This window comes from Rhinopithecus bieti, unplaced genomic scaffold (genome assembly GCF_001698545.2).
Source record: "Rhinopithecus bieti isolate Rb0 unplaced genomic scaffold, ASM169854v2 scaffold_8431, whole genome shotgun sequence".
NCBI classification, from domain to species: domain Eukaryota; kingdom Metazoa; phylum Chordata; class Mammalia; order Primates; family Cercopithecidae; genus Rhinopithecus; species Rhinopithecus bieti.
Window position 1 is genome coordinate 1 of NW_016805702.1, and position 21,097 is coordinate 21,097.

The 21,097-nt window shown below is 52.7% G+C and overlaps 1 protein-coding gene across 1 annotated transcript; it reads right to left on the bottom strand.

Annotated features, from left to right (window-relative positions):
• Nucleotides 1-5,577: 5,577 nt before the first annotated feature.
• LOC108530577 (interleukin-9 receptor-like) lies at nucleotides 5,578-19,680 on the bottom strand. The gene is given in 10 exon segments (XM_017873570.1): nucleotides 5,578-7,478; nucleotides 7,480-7,757; nucleotides 9,519-9,603; nucleotides 10,986-11,091; nucleotides 11,638-11,839; nucleotides 12,424-12,569; nucleotides 12,904-13,082; nucleotides 13,375-13,486; nucleotides 13,845-13,958; nucleotides 19,525-19,680. Coding segments are annotated over 10 exon segments (1,542 nt in total). The 5' UTR covers nucleotides 19,553-19,680; the 3' UTR covers nucleotides 5,578-7,186.
• Between the last annotated feature and the right edge of the window lie 1,417 nt (nucleotides 19,681-21,097).

Sequence of the window (21,097 nt, forward strand, 5' to 3'; positions counted from 1 at the left end):
TGTTAATAAACATGTTTTGCTTACTACACTGTACTGTGTACTATGAGAAACATATGTACTATGAGAAGACACATCCCGATGTTGGCTTCATTAAAATTTAAAATGACTACTCTGTGAAATGTCCTGCTAAGAGAATAAAAAAAAAAGCCACAGATTGAGAGAAAATATTTACAAAACAAGCATGAAAAAAGACTTGTGTGCAAAATATACAAGGAAATTCTAATGCTCAACAAGAAGAAAAACAACCCAATTAAAAGATAAAGAGACCTCACCAAAAAAAGATATATAGATGATATGCCCAAAATGTGGTGGCTCATGCCTCTAATCCCAGCACTTTAGGAAATGGAGGCAGGTGATCACTTGAGACCGGGAGTTCAAGACCAGCCTGGCCAGCATGGCAAAACCCCATCTCTACTAAAAATACAAAAATTAGCATGTGCCTGTAAACCCAGCTACTCAGGAGGCAGAGGCAGGAGAATCACTTGAACCTGGGAGGGAGAAGTTGTAGTGAGCTGAGATCATGCCACTGCACTCCAGCCTAGGCGACAGAGGAGGACTTCGGAAAACACACACACACACACACACACACACACACACACAGACGGCAAACAAGCATGCAAAATAATGCTCAATAGCACTTGCTATGAGGGAAAAGCAACTTAATGTAACAATGAGAACCACTAAACATCTACTAAAATGGCCAAAATCTTTTTTTAATGCAAGAAAAATTGCAACAGAAACTCTCATTTAACGATAGTGGAATGTATAATGGTACAGCAACTTCAGAAAACAATATGGCAGTTTTTCTCAAAGCTAAACATGCTCTCAACATAGAAGCCAGCAATTGCACTCCTAGATATTTAGATAACTGCTTTGAAAGATTAGGTCCAAATGAAGAAAAACATGCAATTATGTACAAGTGATCTCTTCATCATGGCCAAATACTTTAAGGAGTCAGGATGACCTTCAATAAGTGAATGAATAACCAAGCTGGGTACATCCATTAAATGAAATGCTATTCAGTAAGAGAAAGGCGTGTCCTATGAAGCCATGCAAAAACATGGATGAATCTGACATGCCTATCACTAAGTGAAAGAAGCCAGTCTGAAGAGATCACCTACTGTGTGATCCCAAAGACTACAGACATGGTAAACAGATCTATGATTGACAATCGTTTGTAGGGCATGGGGTGAGTTAAATAGGGGAATAGGATGACGGAAGGAGCCACAATGGGCCAGGTGGGAGTGGACTCGGGTTGGTGAGGCTATGCTTGGTGAGTGTGGAAGAGCCTGGGACGTACAGCAGCAGTGTGAACAAAAAGGCTACTTCTCACTGTAGGAGATAAGGGTCTCCTTTCATCACACATGGAACTATTTCAGGATCAGTTCTGAAGAAGATTGTGCTGTGTGTGGTATAATTTACCATTTTAAGCATTTGTTGTTGTGGGGAAAGACACAAAACATAACATTTACCATTTTAAACATTTTTTAAGTGTGTAGCTCAGTGGCACTATGTATGCTCACAATGTCGTGCGGCCATTACCACTATCATCTCACATTCTCACCAGCAATCCACAAGGGTTCTAATTTCTCCATATACTCACTAACACTAGTTAGTTTCCATTTTTGAAAAAGATAGTCGCTCCAATGGGTATGAAATGGTATCTCATTGTGGTTTTGATTTTCAGTTATCTAATGGCAAGTGATGTTGAGCATGTTTTCATTTGTTTATTGGCATTGGATTTAGCAATGATTTCTTGGGTATGACACCAAAAGCACAGGAAACAACAGAAAAAATAGATACGCTGGAATTCATCAGAATTTAAAACTTATGTACATCAAAGGACACTACCAAGAAAGCTAAAAGAAAACCAACTGTATGGGAGAAAAACATTGCAAGTCATATCTGATACAGGTATACTATCCAGAACATACAAAGAACCCAACTACAAAAAGACAAAAACCACAATTTTATAATGGGAAGAAGAGTTGAAAAGACTTTTCTCCAAAGAAGATACACAAATAGTACATGAAAAGGTGCTCGACATCACTAGCCATCAGGGAAAGGCAAATGAAAATTACAATAAAATTCCACTTGACACCCATTAGAATAACCATTACCAAAAACAACCACAACAACAAGGCCAGGCACAGTGGCTCACACTTGTCATCCCAGCACTTTGGGAGGACGAGACGGGCAGATCACTTGAGGCCAGGAGTTTGAGACCAGCCTGGCCAACATGGTAAAACCCCATCTCTACTAAAAATACAAAACTTAGCCAGGCTTGGTGGCGAGCGCCTGTAATCGCAGCTACTTGAGAGGCTGATGCAGAAGAATTGCTTGAACCTGGGAGGAGGAGGTTGCAACAAGCTGTGATTGTACCACCGCACTCCAGCGTGGGTGACACAATGAGACTCTGTCTCAAAAAACAAAACAAACAAACAAACAGAAAATAACAAGTGTTGGCAAAGAAGTGAAGAAATGTGAACATTGCTGATGGGAATGTAAAATGACACAGCCACTATGGAAAAGTTTGGAGGTTCTGCAAAAGGCTACACATAAACTTACCATAGGACCCAGCAATTCTATTTCTAGATACATCACAAAATAATTGAAAACAGGTATTCAAACAAAGCCATGTACATAAGTCTTCATAGCAGCAGTATTCACAATAACAAAACAAATTGAAACCCAAATGTCCATCAAGAGATGAATCAACAAACAAAACGTGGTATATAGCTATACAATAATATGAATAATAATAGCCATAAAAAGGATTGTGGTGCTGGCACTTGCTACAACCTGGTAGAAGCTGTACACAAAAGGTCACATATTATACGATTCCATTCATAGGTATCCATAGAGATAGAAAGCAGGTTAGCGGTGGTCAGAGGGAGGGCAGATTAGGCCATAGTTGCTTAATAGGTGGGACTTCCTTTTGAGATGACGAAAATATTTTGGAACTAAGAGGTGATGGTTGCACAATATTGTGCATGCACTAAATGTCACTGAATTGTACATCTTAAAAGAGGTATTTTTATATTGTGTGATTTTTTGCCTCAATAAAAAGAGGAGGCCAGGTGGGGTGGCTCACGCCTGTAATCCCAGCACTTTGGGAGGCCGAGGTGGGCGGATCACAAGGTCAGGAGTTCGAGACCAGCCTGGCCAACATGGTGAAACCCCGTCTCTACTAAAAAAATACAAAAATTAGCCGGGCACAGTGGCATGCGCCTGTAATTCCAACTACACGGGAGGCTGAGGCAGGAGAATTGCTTGAACCCGGGAGGCAGAGGTTGCAGTGAGCCGAGATTGAGTCACTGCACTCCAGCCTGGGTGACAGAGCAAGACTCCATCTCAAAAAAATAAATAAATAAAAATAAAATAAAAAGAGGAAAACCCAGTCCCCAGTGTTCCCTCACCAGGGATTGCCCTGGCATTCGAGTTTCTCCACAGTCCAGTGCTGCCTGGGCCTGGCCATCCACATTCTGCACCTGTGCTCCAACCACAGCATCCACCAGCTCCTAAGCCCACAGTGTCATCATTTCAGGTCCAGGTCACCTTCTCTCTGAGGACTTCACAGATGCCCAGTGATCAGCGACGCCTCCTTAGAGCTCACATGGTCTTTTGAACCTTGCCCTGCTGTAATCCACACCTCATCACATGGTCTCCAAGGGTTGTGGCATCTCTCTTTTTTAAATTTCTTTCTTTTTTTTTTTTTGAGACAGGGTCTCACATTCTGTCACCCAGGCTGGAGTGCAGTGATACAGTCTTGGCTTACTGCAACTTCTGCCTCCCAGGCTTAATCAGTCTTTCTGCCTCAGCCTCCCAAATACCTAGGACTACAGGCAAATACCACCATGCCCAGCTAATGACTTTTGTATTTTCGTAGAGAACTCAGGTTCCAGCCCAAAATCAGCTCTCCAGGAGCCACTCAGGGAAAGTTTGTGAGTTGAATGAAGACGTGTCCATGCCACACAGGAGAGGCATCCCAACTGTGGGTTCGTTTGTGTGATCATGAGGTAGCCCAGGTCACACGTGGAGCCTCGTGAGCCACACAGGCCATGTTATAAATACACTAGCCCGGGGATCCCCAGAGCCCAGCTCCAGGAAGTGGATTCACACTAGTATTTTTATACTTGGTTAGAGCTGAGGATGCCTGTACCTCACTTCCGTCCACACCCCTCCCACTCTCTGGATACTAAAGATATATTCTGTGGCCTGCCTCACCCCCACAGACCAGGATCCAGCTCTGCTGAGGCTCCCCACAAAACCTCAGAAGTTCTGCAGGCATGCAGGGTGGGAGGGCTGCCTATCTGAGCCAGAAAGGGCTTTTGCCTTTGGGGGTGTCAGGTAGCAGGTACTTCTTTCTGCTCAGGTTGCAGGGAGCATGAGAGCCCCCAGGACAGTTGCTTCCTGTGGCTCAGGGCCCAGTGAGAGAACAGCTTCCATCTCATCCTGCCTTCAAAACTTCAGCGCTCCCAGCCCCAAAACCCTCTTGACGCAGGGAAGGTGAGCCCAGAAATTGTGGTTTAGCACAGGGGGGCTCTTGGCTTCACCCAGGAAATAATTCAAGGGCGAGTCGGTGGTATTAGACAGCAACTTTTATTGAAGCAGCCGTGCACAGCAGCAGCAGAGGTACTGCTCCTTATGCAGCAGGGATACCCCATAGGCAGTGAGCCCAGAGTAGCAGCTCAGAGGCAGTTCTGCACACATATTTATACCCACTTGTAATTATATGCAAATTAAGGAGCAGGTTATTTAGAAATTTCTAGAAAAGGGGTGGTAATTTTCAGGTCATTGTCATGGAAAGGGGCAGTAATTTCTAGGTGTTACCATGAGAACCACAAACTCACTTGGCACCAGTGGGTGTGTCTTATGGACCAGTACTTTTGCCTGTTTCAACCAGTCTGAAATCTGGTCTAGAGTTCAAGCCCTGCCTCAGGAATCAGGTCCCCCTCCTATCTCAGTCTGGTCACAGCCCTAACTAGGCAGATGATCCCAATGCCAGCCCAAAGCCCGGCAGTCAGGCCCTCCTGTGATCTGCCTGGGGCACCCAGGAAGGGGATGGGGCATGCTGGGGAGGGACCATGGTGTGTGGGGCCAGCAGTCAGGCCCTGTAGGTTGAAGTCCTAACCCCAGTTCCTGTGAATGTGACCTCATATGGAAATAGCGTCTTTGCAGATGATCAAGTTAAGATTAAATCATCAGGGCCAGCCTTCATCCACTATTATTGTGATTTTTAAAAGGGGAAATTTGGACACAGAAATGCACACAGGGAAAAAGCCCTGTATAGACTGAAGCTTTGGCCAGGCTTGGTGGCTCATGCCTGTAATCCCAACACTTTGGGAGGCAGAGGCAGGCGGGTCACTTGATATCAGGAGTTTGAGAACAGCCTGGCCAACATAGAGAAATGCTGTCTCTACTAAAAATACAAAAACTAGCCAGGCATGGTAGCAGGTGCCTGTAATTCCAGCCACTCCAGAGGCTGAGGAAGGAGAATCGCTTGAAGGTGGAGGTGGAGGTGGAGGTTGCAGTGAGCCGAGATTGTGCCATTGCACTCCAGCCTGGGTGACAAGAACAAAACTCTGTCTCAAAAACAAAACAAAACAAAAAGATTACAGCTTTGGTGTCACAAGCCAAGAAACTAACAGAACCTGAAGAAAGGCCTGAAACTAATCCTTCCCTAGTGCCTTCAGAGGGAGCATGGCCCTGCTGAGACAGAGTAGAAATGGGACTTGGCCCACCCCCACTAACGTGTTGTTCCATACGTGCCTGCTGACCACTAGAACTTGCAGCACCAGACTCGCTAACCAGACCTTGCCAACTGTCTGAAAAAAAATAAGGTAAGTAGCATCATGCCATAAGTCTTAGTCAGGGGAGTTGACTCTATCACCTGCTTGTGCACAAGGCCAGGAGAATTACCCTGGCCTTATGATAATACTAAAGTCCTCACCCAGGGAGGGGCTTATCTGCCATTTTCTGATCACACAACGTATGTGTTAGCATGCATCTGAGCACCCTTCACTCCATCCCATACATGTAATGACACTCACCTACCTCATAAATTATGCATGTCACCCTCCTTAAGACACCACAATGCATTCCCCTTGGGGAGCCAGCCAAGAATCCTTCCTCCTGCACTGTCTCTCTTCTGCCCAACCTTTCAGGCCATAAGACTCAATAAAGCCTTGTCTGGGAAACCTGCTTGGCCTCGTATCAACTTCTGTTTCATGGGAGCCTAAGAACATGTGGTCGGGAATACTGCCAACATCTTTGTTTCCAACTTCTGGACTTCAGAACTGTGAGATAACAATCTCTGTGGTTCTAAGATACCCACTTTGTGGCACTTTGTTACGGCAGCCCTAGGAAACAAATGCAGGCATGTTCTGCTGCAACTGCCACTCTCTCCAGACCACAGCTCCTCACCAAGCCCACCCTCTGAGAGGCTGAGGACAGAAGCAGGACCCTTCACAGACCACCATCACTGCTGGATGGTCCCTTCCAGGCCTGACTGTCTAGGAGCTCCAGCCTCAGTTCTCACTTTCCTGGAGCAAGTGGGAGGATGAGGACAAGGAGGAATGAGGGTGCTGGCCTCCCAGGAACTGTCCCTGAGCCTCCACCCTGCTGTCCCGAAACTGCCCTGAACCTCCACCCTGCTGTCCCCAGAACTGTCATTGAGCCTCCACTGTGCTGTCTCTAGAGCCCAGAAAGCCCAGGGCTGGACAAACCCCACCCCTCACCCCTCCTCTGGCCCCTCCTCCCAGCTATCAACACTTTGGAATAGCCATCAAGCTCGTTTTAATCTCTAGAAAGGTGCCTCAGGAAGACACAGAGAGGTCACACCAGGTGGTCATGGTTCCTTACCTGTGTCCACTGGGCCCAGGCTGGCCCTTTAAGGGTATGAGGGCAGAACAGCTGAGAGACCACACCCCTCTTCTCAGAGAGGCCAGGGATAAAGAAAAGGAACAGTGGAAGGAGGAACCTGTGGCCAGGATGCTGAGGGTAGAGGCTCCTCCCCACAGGCACTGAGCAGAGGGGTTGAAGGGGAGCCTCCAGCCTCCATCCAGACAGGACCTCTGACCACTGCTAGGGGCCCCTTCTCAGGAGGTCCAGTCACAGACAAGGGCTCCAGAGACCTCAGTTCATTTTCCCAAAATGGACATGATGCGTCTGGCGAGTCAGGGACCTAGAATGTCCAGGACCGAGCCTTGCTGAGGACTGAAGGGAGCAACATGCCCTGGAGGTTCTCATGCAGCCCAGGCCTCTGGCAGTGGCCAGCCAGCACCCAGGCAACTCCTTGCTGGGTCTCCAGGCCCTGATGGTCACAGGAAAGGCCACAAGCCAGGGCTGGGATGGGCCCAGGGCTCTGCGTGTTCCCTGGGAGGGCTGAGAGGTGCCATCCCCCATAGCAGCCCAAAGCACAGTAGTCACTGCTGCTGCTGCTGCTGCCCTCTGAGTCTGGAGGAGCTGACCCGGTGGGGACGTGGGGCCCAGTCCTCCTGTGGCAGATAGGCAAGGGTCTGTGCCCTCCACCCCATACACCCTGCTGGCAGCACATTCTCTGAGCTCCGGTTCCCTGGAAGCCTGGTCCCAGTGCCCTCCTCTTCCTCCTCCAGGGCCACAGATTTCCAAGGATGCACTGGGCCACAGGTGAGCAGTGCGACGGCCTCCTGGATGCAGGGCTCCGAGGCTCCTTGTGGGGTGCCAGCACAGTCCTGGCTCAGCAGCACACCGGCCCTGTGGGCCCCCATCCAAGTCTGGAACAGAGCACGGGAGGAGGGAAGGGCTCAGGCAGCATGTTCAGAACTCATCTGGGGAGCAGCTGCCTCCTTTCTGGCAAGCCTAGTCTCCCTCCTCCTCCAGAAAGCCCTCCTGAGGTTTCCCTGGGAGGGCTGAGAGGTGCCATTCCCCATAGCAGCCCAAAGTACACCCAGAGGCCAAGCATCACCTGTATCTTGAACATTCTGTCTTTCCTCCATGTGCCAGCCCAACCTCAATGTGGGACCCTGAGTCTCTTCAGGCCCCTCACTGCTCCCCCAGCACAGGGCCTGGTTCTCACAGCAGCTTGAACCAAGGTACAGATGGTGACATCTGCCCAGGACAGAGCCAACTCCTGACAGCATGTGCCTCAGCGCCTTTCAGCAGCTACAGAGACTGGGCACTCCCACCTGACATGCGCACACACACACATACACACATGAGTCGCTGTCAAGAACGGTGACTTTCAAAGCACTGGGCTACAGCCAGCAGATCTGGATCCTTCTGTAGGGCCACAGGAGGCTCCCGCCTCCAAAAAGAAGCTATTCCCTTGGTGTGACCAGGAGCCTCCATCCCATTCACCACACACACCACACCCTCCATCACTGCACTGCTCCCTGGAGACCAACCTACAGCACCAGATCTCCACCTGAGGGTCTAAATAACCTCTGGCAGGTGCCCTGATTCTCTAGGGAAGGGCTGGTGCCTGCAACACGATGACAGTCCCAGGGACAATCACAATGTGTGCCCTGCTCAGCCTTGTCCTCGGCTGCCCAGGCTCTTGACACCTAACACCTTGGGGAACGGGGGAGACTCTGCCAAGAGCGAGGTGCCCGGTTTGTGGTTCAAATTGACTATTTGGGCAAAAATCTTGAAAACTAGGCTCCTCGCTGAGAGAGAAAAGGATTTTCCTGCATAGTAAGTTGGAGACGCAGTGTGGAGGGGACATCCTTGCCACACAGGGCCCAGGGATACCCTAGGGCACAGGGAGGGAAGATCCTGGAGAAGAGGGGTCAACTTGGCCCAGACCCCAGGGAGGGGCCCTCACTGCCTCTCTTGTCCTTTGCCCAAAGTGAGGAGTCTGAGGGGAAAAACTAGAGACCACTCACTGGAGCCCTCTCTCTCCTCCTCCTCCCACCCAGGGGGCATGAACCGCCAGCCCAGCAGGGAGGGGAGGGCCTGATGCAACCCCCAAGTTGCTCACTGGTCCCTGGGCTGTGGGAGTCCAACAGGGCCACAGAGGGGGAAGTGCAGAGCCCACTCCTCAGCTGTGGTGTCAGCATGCGATCCGGGGGGACTAAGGGACCAGGCAGAGCAGGAACCCAGAAGCAGTGAGAGCCCCAAGGGCAGCCCACACACCACAGCCCCTTCCCCATGGCCACAGGACAGACACGTTCGCAGAAGGAGGAGGTGAGGCACATGGTGGGTGCAGACAGCTGAAAACCAGAGGAGACAGAGATAAGTCATGAGAAATTTACATTTTTCCATCGACAATGGAACTGGAGATATGAGAACAAAAGAAATCAGCAATGGAAAATAAAGCTAGTTTTCCCCATTTGAGACATGCGTATAATAAAGCTAGTTTTTCCCCATTTGAGACACGCGTATAAACTGAAATTCACTGAATATACAGACAAGGCTCCAAGCACTGACCAGCCTCCCATACTGGCCGCCAACCCTCATGAAAGCCAACATCTTGGGCAGGCCAGAGCTCTGGGCAACACCTGCCCCCGACGCCCTGCCGTGGTCTCTGCACACACCTGGAAGTTCCCATTGTGCACACTGTAGAGGGGCCGGAAGAACGCCGCTGGAGAGGGCACGTTCTGGTAGAAGGTTCTCTTCACCCTGAGGCCAGGAGAGGCCAGTCAGAGGCCTGTGGCGACCCAGGGGGCCTGAGGTGGCCTGAGGTCACTGCAGAGGCTGAGCTTCCTTCCATCAGCAGGAGGCCCACCCACCTCGTCCCTGCCACTGCCTCTCTCTGGTCTCATCACATTCCAACCCACTCTCAGGGTAGGACCCAACTGGGCCGCCTTACTTAATGGTCTCACAGAACTGATTTCTACTGAGGCAGGCATCCTTTACAGCGTGAGCTGCTATGGTGGGTTCAGAACGGGGAGTTACCAGCCGGGTCCTCAGCCCGCAGAGGGAGCCAGCACCTCCAGGAACCCCGTCTTTGCCATCAGCAGAAGGTCTGTGGCTCCCACTCCACCCAGTGTCTCCCTGAGCACCAGACTTGCTGCCAAAGATCCACTGACCCTCCCACAAGGATGTCACCTGGGGCTCCAACCCAACAGGTGCAAATAGACCTCCCCAACCTCCCCGCAAGGGTGTCCCCCATTTCCCCACCTCAGGGGTCACCACTCGTATCTCATCCACCCACATGTCCCCTCTGTTTCTCCTCCTAAAACCCCGCAATTCCTTCAAATTTGCTCTGTCTCCGCTTCTTTCACTAACTCATGCCGAATCATCTCCCCGTGGGCACCCCACAGGCCCACATTGGCCTCCAGCAGGTCCCCCCTGTCCCCTTGTCCCAGCAATCCATTCCTCAAAACATAAACTAGGTCGTATCACACAGTTTCACACTTTCCTTTGCTCCAAGGAGAAGTCAAGCACCCTCCCGCTTAGCCCCACCCAACACCCTCTCCCCACACCCTCTTCCTCACATCTGCTGCCCGACATGGCCCCTGCGCCCCTTCTTGTAACCTGACAGGCGGTGCATGAGGCATGACGGTTTATTTAAAGAGAGTCCTTGTCCATCTTGTTCTCTAAGGCATATGCCAGGGTGAGAACAGGGTCCTGAGCACACCAGATGCCCCAACTGTCCTTTTGTAGACTGTGTGAACAGATGAACAAACCAAGCTCCTCCAGAGGCAGAAGACTAGGATCCAGGCTCTTGATCTCAGTGACTCTGGGTCTGGTCGGGACCACACTGCCCTTGTCTTCGGCCTCTGTCACAGATCCCCCTTCCCTTCTCTCCCCTGGCAACTTGTGAACCCTCTTCTGGCCCAGGGTGGAGACTTGAAAAGCCCACCCCATCCAGGACCGGACAATGGAGAGGGGAGGGGAGGAACCAGACAAGGGTGGCCCTTGAATCCCCACCAACCATACACTCACACAGGCACACAGTGACACATCTGCACACACACACTAACACATGTACACTATTACCCACTCACACATGTACACACAAACACACACACACACCCACACACACATCAGCTACCTACCTGGGTGAAAGCTTGAACAGGAGGTAAGTCAGGCCAATCAGCAGGAGGAAGACGGACACAGCGACAAGGGTGTTGTCTGGCTGCCCCCAGGGTGGGATCAGAGGGCCTGTGGGCAGGAAGGGCCCAGGGCTGTGAGCAGCCTCAGTGCCAGGAGGCTCCCCACAAACCTATATGGCAAGGGTGCGCCCTTTAGTGCCCTGGGCTACAGTGGAAGGTTTGTGATGGGCCTTGGAGGTTTGTGTCACCTGCTGAAGGACCTTGTGTGAGTCATGCTCCTGGGCCTCACTCTTCCCATCTGCCACACTAACGGGGTCGTCTCAGCACTGCAGTGTGCAAGGGTCAGCCCTGCCATCCCTAACGACACTGAGGTCATGTCCAGCCTCCAGGCAGGAGCACCAACCCTGGTGTGCAGCCCTGCCACCCTCACTCCTAACAGGAGCCACTAACTACGGGTTCCCAGGAAGCCCCGGAGTTGGCAGGTGTTTGTTTCCGCCGTATAGACCTCAGACCTTCTGAGGAAGGGGATCCACTGGGGTATGGCTGCCTCGGGGAGGGGCTTCCAGGAGTGTGAAAGGGTGCAGGGAGTGAGGTGAACAGGGGAGAAGACGCCCAGCCCAGACTCTGGAAGTGCCTCAGCCACAGCAGCGCCCACCTTGTCTCTGGGGAGCCTGGAAGCACACAGGCTGGCTCCACTCGCTCCACTGGCTTGTGTAACGCTCCTCCTCTGCCACGTCATCCTCCAGTGTGGCCATCTGAATACGCAGCCTGGCCTCATGGATAAAGCCAGGGTCCAACTCAAAGGCTTCAAGTACGAGCCAGGTCACCCCGACAATGTGATCCCTGTGCTGGGCCCGCTGTGGGGGTGGGGGCAGTTAGGTGCTGAAGGTGGGGCTGGGTGCCTCAGCCCTCGAGAATACACACATGCATTATATGCTCATATAATACACACATGAACACACCTGTGTTAACACACAGGCACACTCACCACATTCACGTGCACACACACACAGAGAAGGCACTCACACTCACACACAGATACAGCTGCGTTGGCCCACAAATACACATAGGCACACACAGGCGAACATGTCTACAGGCACACTTTCACACTCCTCACACTTGCATGCACACTCATATACACAAGTGTGGGCACAGAAGCAACTCACCACACTCACATACACACTCATACACATAAACTTACATATAAACACATAAACAAAGGCACAAAAACATGTGAGTGTGCACACTTACATGTGTGCACACATAAACACATACATGCACACTCACACTTATGGGCACATACAGAGACACAGGCACACCGCTCTAGTTCCTCCCCTCCTCATCACTGCAAGTTGACATCTCCCTATGTAGAGTGGGGGGTCTGCCCTGGACTGCTGTTCCCAGGAGAGAGGCCCTCAGGGAAAGCCAGCCAAAGTGTTACCTCCCAGGCCTCTTCCTGCTTCTTGAAGGCCAACTCATAGCTGAGAAGTGTGGTCATTGGCTCCAAGGCAGGACTGATGCTCCAGGTCAGGATGCAGTGGCCAGAGCTGATGTTGCTCTGCAAGTCAGAGGGCGGGTCCAGCTTCACTGGAACAGAGTGAATCCATGTGAGGCCGAAGCCCCATGGGTCTGGGTGTGTCAGTCAGAACACACAAGACTGGGGCCTGAAAGATTCCCAAGGGGCATGGTCAAGGCCCTCTCAGACCAGGCACCTCACTGGGAGACTGGTCAAGAAAAGCCCCAGGCAGGACAGGACAGCAATGACTTCCTCTGGCCTGTGCAGCTAGACTAGGTAGTTTCCAAATCTTGCCCACTCACTGGGCCACAGGGGTCACAGGCTGCAGGGCCCTGCTTCCAATGCCCAAGCAGCCAGGATGTTCTTGCCAAGGGGCCCCGCCCCAGACCTATAGCCGCTGCTCACCGTGTCTCCGGGGCAGGTACTCCGGGTCCACCAGGCTGACCTGTTCCCTGCCAGACACGCAGTGGTGGAAAGTGATGGTGAAATTGTCAGATGGCACGAGCACTGCCTCGGGTGGCAGCACTACGGTGCACTCACTGCCCTGCAAGATGCACTTATGTGTGCCGCCGGGAGCCTGGTTGCTGGAAAGGGCATGTGTCAGCACCACGGGGCTGCTACCCTGTCCTGGCGTAGCTGCTTCAATCCTGGGGACCTCACCCTCATCCCTGTCCAGAGCACGGGAGGAGGGAAGGGCTCAGGCAGCATGTTTAGAACTCATCCTGGGAGCAGCTGCCTCCTTTCTGGCAAGCCTAGTCTCCCTCCTTTCCCATGGAAAGCCATGTCTTTCCTCCATGTGCCAGCCCAACATCAACGTGGGACCCTAAGTCCCTTCAGGCCCCTCACCGTTCCCCCAGCATGGCCCTCCACCCTCACCTGGTGAAGAGGAGCCAGGGGCTGGAGCCCTGGCTCAGCTCTGGGGCAGACCAACGGCAATCGATCCTGAGAATGTTGTTGTTGAGGCAGGTGAAGTTTCCAGCCCTTGGCCCTGGAGACAGTGATCATTGGGAGCCCACAGTAAGTGCTTCAGAGCACAGCTGAGCTAGGGGGCTGGGGGGGCTCTGACAGCTGACACCCTAGCAGGGCAGTCACCAGTGAATGATCCCAGAATCTGTCCAGGGAAGCACTGGGAGGCCTGGGAAATGATGGGCTCTGACTCCTGGTACACGGGCAAGTCAGACCCAGAGAGGCATCAAGAAGGTGAAGGAAGGGAGACCCCTAGAGGACATGCCCCAGCACAGTTTGAGCCAAATCTTTCCCTAGGGACTTGACACTGGACAACCCAGTCCCCCAAACATGCCCTAGTTCTCCCCAACCTCATACAAACACTAGTGCCCAGCCCTCACCTCGTCCTTCCCCTGTGACAGAGACTCCCAAGCAGACACAGGTGCAGACGCAGGTGCAGGCCAGGAGCCAGGTGCCCATGTCTCGCCTCAGGGCCTCACTCTCCAAGGTCCAGCCTGCAAGGGACTGGGCTGAGGGCCCTGTGCAAATCATCACTCTCTAGAGGGGTGCTCCCCATGAATTGCTCCCCAGCAGAGTGGTCAGTGGATCCCCACCTGCACTCACACTGTGTCCAGCATCCTGGCACCACTGCCCAGGCTTTACTGATAAGGAACTGTAGCTCGGAAAGGCCATTTGACCCAGCCAAAGACTCATGGCTACAGGGTGTAAGGAGCACCCTCAAACTTAGATCCTGGACTCTGACTCAGCTTGGTCTCCACATTTGCCGAGAAGACTCCTCTCTGGGATGGGCATCCTTTGCCAGCCCATCCCCCATCCCTGGGCCCGGGCCCCATCCTGCAGGGGAGTCAGGGTTGGGGGAACGGGTCACTCCCAACAACCACCACAGGTGCATTTTCTACTTTAATTTTCACAACAGCTCCACGAGGGAGAAGTGCTGTCCCGCTTCACAGGCAAGGAACTGAGTCCCAAGGAGGAGAAATGACTTGCCCGGGTCACACAGACAAACTCCATGCAATTTTTTTTTTTTTGAGACGGAGTCTCCCTCTGTTGCCCAGGCAGGAGTGCAGTGGTGCAATCTTGGCTCACTGCAACCTCCGCCTCCTGGGCTCAAGGGATTCTCCTGCCTCAGCCTCCCAAGTAGCTGGGATTATAGGCATCCGCCGCCATGCCCAGCTAATTTTTTTTTTTTTTTTTGTATTTTTAGTAGAGACGGGGTTTCACTATGTTGGCCAGGCTAGTCTTGAACTCCTGACTTCAAGGGATCCACCTGCCTAGGCCTCCCAAAGTGTCGGGATTATAGGCATGAGCCATCACACCCGGCCTCTGCATTCTCTCTCCCTTTTGTCTTCTTAAATAAAGACCCATCCAAGTGTTCTGCCCCAGAAAGGTGGACGAGGGTGGCAGCAGAGTATCCACGCAACAGATGGCACCTCCGGAACTCTGTCGCACCCCTGTTCCAAGGTACCTGCAAAGGAGAGCACCACCAGAAGGGCAAAGCCCCCCAATGCTGGAGTGTGAGGCCTGAGTCCCAGGATCCCTGGGGGAGCCAGAGGTGGGCCAGAGATGAGAGGCTGGGTGTCAGGAAGTGCTTGGGTGTGGGAAGGCCGCTGATGCCCTATCACCCCATTTGCAGCTCCAGATGGTACACAGATAGCCCCTAGGCAGGAAGCAGGGCCAGCCTGGTTATATAAGACTGATTACTGATAAGGAGGAGGAAAAAACCAGACATGCACGCACACTACAGCACGCATGCCCTTAAGGAAACTGCACACCCTCAACGGGCAGCAGGCACTACTCTAACCCCACTCCGCCCTGCTACAGGTACTCATAGGACAGTCCCATGTTGAGACTGATGATCACGAAGCCTCACCCTTCCCTAGAATGGAGCGTGCAGCCTGGCACCACCGGCCACAGCATGAAACACCGTGGCAAGTTCTCTGCAGCAGTGTCTGTCCCTTCTTGCAGCAGTTACTGGAAAGGTGGGAACGGGGAAGACAGTCAGCCTGCTCTTGGGATATGTGAAGGCAGGGTTGGAGTGACCACCAGGGCCTGGGGAAGCCCAGGCACAACAGCCACAGTTGAGAGCTGACCCAGGCCCCAGGATGGAAGACCGTTACCCCAGCGGTGGAGAAACACCCACATCTGCGTAGAATCAGGCCAGGCCAGTTACAAGCTAACCCAAGAGCAGATGGCTTGAGAGCAGGGAGTGGGGTGGCTCCAAGCTCAGCAGGCCTCGTTTCCAGACAGGGAAGGGGGATGGTAGGGCAGGATCCACATGTGAATCCACATGTGAATCTCGGGTTGGTGAGGCTGAGAGCTTCAAAGTAGGACCGGAGAGTTGGGTACAGCGACAAGGCAGTACGGTCATCTGAGGGCAAGGTCTCTGCTTTTCCTCTGCACTGAAAACTTACATCTGTACCTGGTAAGCTGAGCAGGGCAAGGTCACCACCCTCCTACAGATGAGGAAACTGAGGCTCGGAGACCTGGGACCTGCCAAATACCTGACTCCTGACACCTCTGTTCTTGGCACATTCCCACCAGCTTCCACATAAGCCTGTGAACTTCCCGAGGGCAGTGCCTGCGAGGTGCCCCTCAGCACATGCCCCAACAGAAGGCACCACAATGCTTTATAACCCCCATCCTCGACCATAGGGCCAGGCAGTCAGGGCAGGTGCACATACCCCTACTTGCATGCTCCCTGCTCCTGGATGTCACCAGGGAGGCCTCACCACAGCTCAGACAACACCAGGTCACAGGAAGGTTGTGAGAGCAGGAGGGGAAAACAATGTGCCACCTGGGACAGAGCTGCCTCTGACACCCCCACTCCTGCTGGGGAGCCTGGCTGACATCCATGCCCAGCACAGCCTATCCCGCATTGGGTCTGTGGACATAGCCTTCAGCCCATGATCACTTTGGTCCCTTCTCAGAGCCCCACCTGTTCCATGGCCTCAGTGTCGAAGTCTGGCCCAGATGCCTACTGGGCCTTACAGCCTGGCTGCCCTGCTTCCGTGGGCCACTGTGAAGCTATGGGCTGCCCTGCAGCTGGAGCCCTGCCTCAGATCACAGGCTCTGCCACACCCACAGGAAGGTCTTTAGACAGACTCAGCCCTTCACCTTTCCTGGCCCTCATGCCCTGAACACTCACCTAACACCGGGAAGAATCTTAACCCAGAGCAGGCCACTATCACGGAGGCTGTCCAGGCAGCCCTGAGCATCTCTGTGCCTCGAAGCACACTCTTCAAGTTGCCCTCACACCAGCTACTGCGCACTTACTGTTACACAGAGACTATTACACATATATGCGCATATATTACGCATATATATGCATATATTACACATATATATGCATATATTGCGCGCATATATATGCATATATTACGCATATCTCTCTCTCTCTCTCTCTCTCTCTCTCGCTCTGTTGCCCAGGCTGGAGCACAGTGGCGTGATCTCAGCTCACTGCAACCTCCGCCTCCCGAGTTCAAGTGATCCTACTGCTTCAGCCTCCCAAGTAGCTGGGATTACAAGCATGAGTCACCACGCCTGGCTAATTTTTGTATTTTTAGTAGAGGCAGGGTTTCACCATGTTCGTCAGGCTAGTCTCGTACTCCTGGCCTCAAGGGACCCACCCGCTTCAGCCTCCCAAAGTGCTGGGATGACAGGCATGAGCCAACATGTCTGGTCATATTTTGTCTTTTTTTTTTTTTTTTTGAGATGGAGTCTCGCTCTGTCGCCCAGGCTGGAGTGCAGTGGCCGGATCTCCGCTCACTGCAAGCTCCGCCTCCCGGGTTTACGCCATTCTCCTGCCTCAGCCTCCCGAGTAGCTGGGACTACAGGCGCCCACCACCTCGCCCGGCTAGTTTTTTGTATTTTTTAGTAGATACGGGGTTTCACCGTGTTAGCCAGGATGGTCTCGATCTCCTGACCTCATGATCTGCCCGTCTCGGCCTCCCAAAGTGCTGGGATTACAGGCGTGAGCCACCGCGCCCAGCCTATTTGTCTTTTTTTAATGGGGACAGGGAAGGGTATCCCGGTTCTTCTGGACCATTCAGGAGGCTGGCAGCTATAGAGGTGGATAGGATGGAAGTTACTATTGAAGTGGACACTTGTCCAGCAAGGTCTTCTGTCTGCTGGGGAAAGAGGAAGAAATGCAGACCTTGGTATCCCAGAAGCAGCTGGAGCCCGGGGACATGGAGGCTCTGCTAGAAAATGGGTCTGGAAATGGGAGCAGGGGCCAGCTCCCTCTCTGGACCACATGAGGACTTCCTTCAGCACAGTGGGAATCCCCAATGCTGTTGGGCACGGAGCATGTGGAGGTGCCGACAGGGGTGGGGATGGGGATGGGCAGGAGGCAGGAGGGATGGGGTCAGAAAGGCCAGCTGGAGGCAAGTACAGAGACAACAGACACCTCATCCAGAAGGTGCAGGGAAGGCAGGGTGGGAGAGAGATGGCACCAAGAGGCATTTTCCACACACTTTCAGAGAATAGGATGGGGGGACGGTGCTGCATCCGTGAGGTAGATGTCTGTGGGAGCGCTGGGCCACAGCTCAGGAAGAAGTCAGGGCTGGACTCGGCACTGCAGAGGTGTTGTTGGGTGGACAAGGGCACAGACCCAGGGCAGAGGGGAGCAGGCGAGGGTGGGTGTGAGAAGCAGAGAGGCATGGAGGCAACCCCTGCTGCTCTGCTTCCCACTGTACCCTCTGCCAGCTTCCCTCCCCATCACAGGTATGGTCTTTCATGAGGCCTTCCCCCAGGCCCCTAGTAGGCATCCCCAGCCGGATGGAATCCCTGAGCCTGAGCAACTCTCGTTCTGCACAGCCCTGAACTGACAGGGCCCAGTGGTTGGGCAGTGGCCACGGGCCAAGGCTGGAGTAAGGGTATTGATACAGTTCCCTGGGAGTCTGGAGGCGAGATGGGAAAATGATCTCCGTGCTCTTCCTGCTGTCTTGGTGAAGAGGTACCCGCATGTTGCCTGCTCTGCCCAACATGCCCCTCCCACGGCCTTGCTGCCCCACTGCAGTTGAAGGTCATCACTGTGCGGTGTTCCTACATGAGGCTCCTTAAGGCAAGACCCTGTTTGATCATGTTGCCTCCCCTGCACCCATCTCAACTGTTTGATGCATGTTTTCCACTCCCCCCCCAGAGGCTGCCCTTGCTTGTGGATGGTGTTCATGTTGTGGGTACCCAGGAGCGGGGCTCTGGGATGCTACTTGAAGACACGCTGAGAGGATACCCACTCTTGAGACTAATCTACGTCATGTAGCTAAGCTCCGGAAAGAGGGTGAGCCCAGAACAGCATAAATCAAAGGAAGATAAAATGGGGGCCTAGACCTCAGCTCCACCCCGTGGCCCTCACAACTGAGGCCCAAGTGTGCCCATTCTCACCCAACAAAGGCACCCCCACAAAGGTCAGTTCAATCACTGAGGAAGCAGAGTTCCTCCCATAATTAGAAATTCTGCCTGACAGCCAGGCGCGGTGGCTCAAGCCTGTAATCCCAGCACTTTGGGAGGCCGAGACGGGTGGATCACGAGGTCAGGAGATCGAGACCATCCTGACTAACACGGTGAAACCCCATCTCTACTAAAAAAATACAAAACCTAGCCGGGCGCGGTGGCGGGCGCCTGTAGTCCCAGCTACCCGGAGGCTGAGGCAGGAGAATGGCATAAACCCGGGAGGCAGAACTTGCAGTGAGCTGAGATCCGGCCACTGCACCCCAGCCTGGGCGACAGAGCGAGACTCCGTCTCACAAATTCTGCCTGACAAACTCAGTGCCCTTCCCTCCATCCAGTTGGAGTGTGGCCACACAGGCCACAGCAGAACCCATGACCCTTACAGGACTGGAAATTAGTTTGTAATCCTTGAGTTCAGCGCTGCAAATTTTGCCATCTCTAAGAGATACCCAAGGCCGGGACACCAGAGGAGGTAAAGCTAGGGTGGTGTTCTCAAACACTACGCTTCCACAGTGGCTCCCTGGACCCAGCGATGGAGGGCCACTTGTCCCTCTCTGCCTTCTGAATTTCATGCTGACTTGAGAGGTCGAGAAGCCCAAAGGACAGACTCACCTTTCCAGATGCATCTGCCCAGTCCCATCACAAGTCTGAGGCATCACCAACCTGGAGGTGATTTGTCACCCAACTGTCTCTGGGTGCACAGCAAAGACCCTCAGCCTGATTCAGGAGATAACTGCAGCAGTTGGTGACGTGAGCCTTGCACGACAGGTTCACACAGGCCGCCCACATCTGAAACCACAAGCGCATTACAGAGCTGCTCTCCCGAACAGAGCTGAGAAGTGTCTGTCAGCACTAATCTTGTAAGTCAGGGAACTGTGAGACATGACAACCTTACAGTCCCCATGACCTTGAGAACTGCCAGACATGGACTTCAGTGATTTGTCTACTGACTGGCAAGTGAATGTGCACTGTGTTCTTCCCAAGAAACACCACCGAGATGCATTAAACTGACCCCAGCAGGCAAGGACCTGTGCAGGTGCAGAGCAGTGCCCTTGTCGCCTTCTATACTTTGCCAAAACCAGAGGTGTAGGTTCTCCTTCCACCAGCTAGAGCAACCTGTGAGCATCAGGGGTGGGGAGAGTATTCAACATAAAAGTAATGCAGACTCAGTTGAAGAAAAGCAGTACAAATGCAAAATTATTTAACAGGGTCCCCTTTCACCTCCCCCCAGAAGTAGTCACTGAGAATAGTTAGGCACAAGTCCATGCAGACACTTCTGTCTCTTGGGGGTTTTGTTTATTTGTTTTCTTTTCTTTTTTGAGATGAAGTCTTGCTCTGTCACCAGGCTGGAGTGCAGTGGTGCGATCTCAGCTCACTGCAACCTCCACCTCCTGGGTTCAAGCGATTCCCCTGCCTCAGCCTCCTGAGTAGCTGGAATACAGGAATGCGCCACCACACCCGGCTAATTTTTTGTGTTTTAGTAGAGATGGGGTTTCACCATGTTGGCCAGGGTGGTCTCGATCTCCTGAACTCGTGATCCTCCTGCCTCGGCCTCCCAAAGTGCTGGGATTACAGGCGTGAGCCACCTCTCACCCAGCTTTTTTTTTTTTGACCAAGTCTCACTCTGTCGCCCAGGCTGCAGTGTAGTGGTGCGATCTCGGCTCACTGCAACCTTGGTCTCCCGGGTTCAAATGATTCTCCTGCCTCAGCTCCAGAGTAGCTGGGATTACAGGCACCTGACACCAAGTCCAGCTAATCTTTTTGTATTTTTAATAGAGATGGGGTTTCACCATGTTGACTAGGCTGGTCTCGAACTCCTAACCTCAAGTGATCCCACCCACCTCAGCCTCCCTAAGTGCTGGGGATTTACAGGTGCAGCCCCACGCCCAACCAGACACTTCTTTTTTTTTTTTTTTTTTTTTTTTTTTTTTATTGAGGACAGAGTCTCGCTCTTTCGCCCAGGGCTGGAGTGCAGTGGCCAGATCTCAGCCCTGCAAGCTCTGTCCCTCCCAGGTTCATGCCATTCTCCTGCCTCAGCTCCCGAGTAGCTGGGACTACAGGCGCCGCCACCTCGCGGCTAGTTTTTTTTTTTTTTGTATTTTTTAGTAGAGACGGGGGTTTCCACCGTTTAGCCAGGGATGGTCTCGATTCTCCTGACCTTCGTGATCCGGCCGTCTCGGCCTCC